At 40.9% G+C, this 3,653-nt stretch overlaps 1 protein-coding gene across 1 annotated transcript in view; it reads left to right on the top strand.

Moving 5' to 3' along the window:
* Positions 1 to 3,653, top strand: part of ptpn12 (protein tyrosine phosphatase non-receptor type 12) — a 53,313-nt gene that overhangs the window by 32,084 nt on the left and 17,576 nt on the right. The window contains exon 11 of the mRNA XM_013908760.1: positions 2,581 to 2,753. Coding sequence (XP_013764214.1) covers positions 2,581 to 2,753 — 173 coding nt within the window. The remainder of the gene's footprint in view (positions 1 to 2,580; positions 2,754 to 3,653) is intronic.

A 3,653-nucleotide genomic window follows, 5' to 3' on the forward strand; every position in this document is an offset into this window, starting at 1 on the left:
CACACACACACACACACACACACACACACACACACACACACACACTGTGCATGCTCTGTAGTGTTAAAGCAAGACAGGATGTCGCTGAGTAACTTACTGGGAGTGGAGGGGAAAAAAATACAGATAATTAGTCACAGGGGAGAAGATGGTGTGGAGAGGTCTAAAGAAAACTTTTGTTTACAGACAGAAAAAGAAGAGTCATTGTGATTGTGCTTAAAACGAGAGATATCTCTGTACAGAGTACTCTGAGGACTGCAGACAATTTCAGCTATTTAAAAACAACTGGAAGCGCTTTGCTCTGTCACTTACCACTGACCTCATTTTAAATTGCTTTACATTATCCTCTATTGCCCCCAAATACACAAGCGCTCTATACAAAGTGTCCTGAATTGTCTCTGGTCCTCCTCCCATGGCCAAAAAAGTTTTTCTCATATGATCAAAGTTTGTTGCAAATGACACTGTACAACGTAGGTCTAATAAACTGAAACTAAAGCTTGATGTATGTAGACTGTATGAGAATTTCTTCTTCTGTGTTTCGTCCTCAAGTTTGAATAGGGCTGCTACAACTGGGAATGGATTTCTTTTTTTCTTTTCTTTCGCTACTTGGCTCATAGATATGGACACTTTGATATGAACCGATGCCATGTTTTTTCATAATGACCTTTCATTTAGGACAGTGCACAGCATATACCCAGCCTAAAGAACAAAACAACACAAAAAAGAGGGACAAATATTATTTCCCAAACTTGAAAGACACCAAAACTTTGTGTTTTTAAATATTCATGCTCTAATCTCGTTTTGGAACACAAATTATCATTTAACTATAGATTCTTCCTGTCATCCCATCAAGCAGCCTTAAAGAGACTACAAGCTGCTCTATATTTAGACAGCTAGACCATAGAAGGACTGCACAAGCTTCACTGTAAGAGGCTGAAATCAGTAGAGCACATTAAGTGATATAAACAGAAACTGCTGTTACTGTAAGTGAAGAATAATTGCATGTAATAATAAATGTATTGTGAGCAGATAAAATACCAGACCATAAATCTGCTGCCTCTTTCTGAGGCATGTTTGCTTCAGTTGCTTTTTAAGAGAAACAAGCTCACAAATGCAAGTTTAAGTGCAGCATATGCAACATGATACACAAATACCCATCAGCATTTTACACCAGTGGCCTCTGAAGCAATGCAACCAGTTTCTGTGTCAAACGTTTCTGCCTGAAGAAGATGGGAAGCTTTAGGTGCTAGCTGTGTTGAGGTGGTGCCATTTCACAGCCTTTTAATCCTAAAGAGAAATTAAAATGATGCAAAGCAGCATCAGGTGAGGTAACATCAAGAAATGAGTGCTCCACCTGACCTGTGAAAACATAGACATGGTGGAAATGGGAATCAATGAGAGAGCTTTTAAGATTGGCAAATCTTAAGACTGTGGGAGGTGTGGGGGGAGGGGGGATACAGAGCTGATGAGACAGTGTGCTGGCAGCAATCCAGAAGCTCACTTCCTGCTTAGGAAGCTTTGGTGACATCACTTCTCTCCCATAATGCACTCTGAGTCTGAGAATAGAAAAACACATCCGTTGGGAAAGGGCGACCCTCGCAAGACACGGTCACACAGACGGACACAACTGTTTTTGACATTAGAAAAGAATCTGCTGGCATACTTTGTAAAGTGGAGCTCAATATATCTTTGAGCGGCTCTAAAATGTGGAGAAACTGTATCACTACTTCCCTTGTTTTAAAATTGATGCTATTAATCATTTAAGGATAAGGTGTGGTTTGCACCAAGCGTGACATAAACTGCAGCACAAGTCTGTAGCTGCTGATCGTGACCCTGTTGTTATCTCACTTAGTTGCAAGTCCAAGAAGAACGCTGCACGCACAAACAGCACATCAGTATTGCTGTGCTGTACTGACTCAGTCCATACATGCATTGACTCATGTCCAGTCAGCCATTGTTGGTGACTAAAACACCCACATAGGTGATCTCTGTGGCATTGGGAACAATAAGCCTCCACATACACGCATCCCACATGTTTCTCCGCACGCTCACGCCCGCCTTTGTTCACAGGAAACCGTCCCACTAGATCGGTTCTCACAACATACGTGGACATACGGAGCCAAAGAAGCTGTGTTCCTGCCCTCTTTTCTTAGATCAGAATTTAGTTCCTCGGCAGACTAGAGCGTTCAAATGGCCCGGTTTACCCCTATGTCATGAGTTTGACAACTGAAGTTGGCCTGTCATCTTCTCATTACCAGAGTGGGGAGGGAGTCAAACTAATGAGTCACAGGGGAGAAGAGGAAAGATGAGAGCTGAGAGGAAGAGAGAGAAAAATTGTTGTTTGGGGGAGGGCTTCTTTCAGAATAAGTCTTTCATCGTTTGGTGAAGCAACTTTGTAGCAACTTGTTACCTCTGCTTCAGGAACATTTAGGTGAGAAGAAAGAGGGTTAGTCCAGAGGCCTTGATGAAAAATAAGCTTCATCTTTCATGTAAATATGCAAACAGGTATACAAAAAATTAAATATATTGATTAACTAAAAGTAGGGATGATTGTAGTTGCTTTCCATCATCTAAATATGACAGGAAGGAAAAATAAGAGGGTTTCCCTTATTTTCCACTTTTCACAAATGTCGTGTCCAACTATTTTGTTACTCTTGTGTGTGTGTCCAGGATGAAAGCAGTCCTGACAAAGCAAGCAACCAATTATCGGATGATACATGGGACACTCCACCTCCAAAACCTCCCCGCATTCGCAGGTAGGACATTTGTCTGACATTTATTTATTTTTTTCAGTTTATCTCCTTATATCGTTAAATCGTTCCGGCCTGTTTTTCATTAAGGATGTTTGCAACTGGTCGACTCTGCGTTTTAGTTTTCACCTGCTTTACCTCGTCCTCAACACAGATTAGTTAACAAGCCCACACAGGCGTTCACGCCAGGCGAGAGGTGGCTTGTTGGAGAACACTGTGAACACACAAAACACACAGAAAACATATTTAAAAAAAAAAAAAGAAAAAGAAATAATATCCCAGTATTTTGTTACAGTGTAGCTCCCCATCAGCCCAAAGTTACAAACAGCCTCCACTTTACCAAAGTTAACTTCTGTTTGGCTGCTGCTCCTACTGGAGGAGGAGCTGTATTTATAGATCATTTTGCAATACTTTGCAATGCTCTGCAACACAACATGGCATTGAACACACCACAACCCAAGGCTAGTTAAAGTAGAACTGTTACATTTTTCATCTCCTTCTCTTTGAGAACAAACAGTCCTTTATGCAAATGCAGTTAATTTATTTCAAACACATACACACACTTTATCTGCCGCATTCATAAATACAGATTTCTTTTCTCTTATTCTTTGTCATTCAGTCTTATACATTTTTCCTCCATCTTATTACTCAATTATTTTATTATTATTATTTTAAATCTTGCTTCTCTCTGCTGTCTTTTGTCTCTTCCTTTCGGGCCTGCAGGGGTGTACACTTTTCTTACAGCCCTCTTTCTTTCTACTCATGATGTATCCACACCTGGAAATATCCTCTCCCCGTTAACACAGCAACACTTTATAACTGCACTTTATAGCAGCACGGTGGCACAGTGGTTAGCACTGTTGCCGCACAGCAAGAAGGTCCTGAGTTCAATTCCACCATCAGGCC

The sequence above is a fragment of the Pundamilia nyererei genome, unplaced genomic scaffold (assembly GCF_000239375.1).
Source record: "Pundamilia nyererei isolate P.nyererei 1_Seehausen unplaced genomic scaffold, PunNye1.0 scaffold00014, whole genome shotgun sequence".
Lineage (NCBI taxonomy): Eukaryota > Metazoa > Chordata > Actinopteri > Cichliformes > Cichlidae > Pundamilia > Pundamilia nyererei.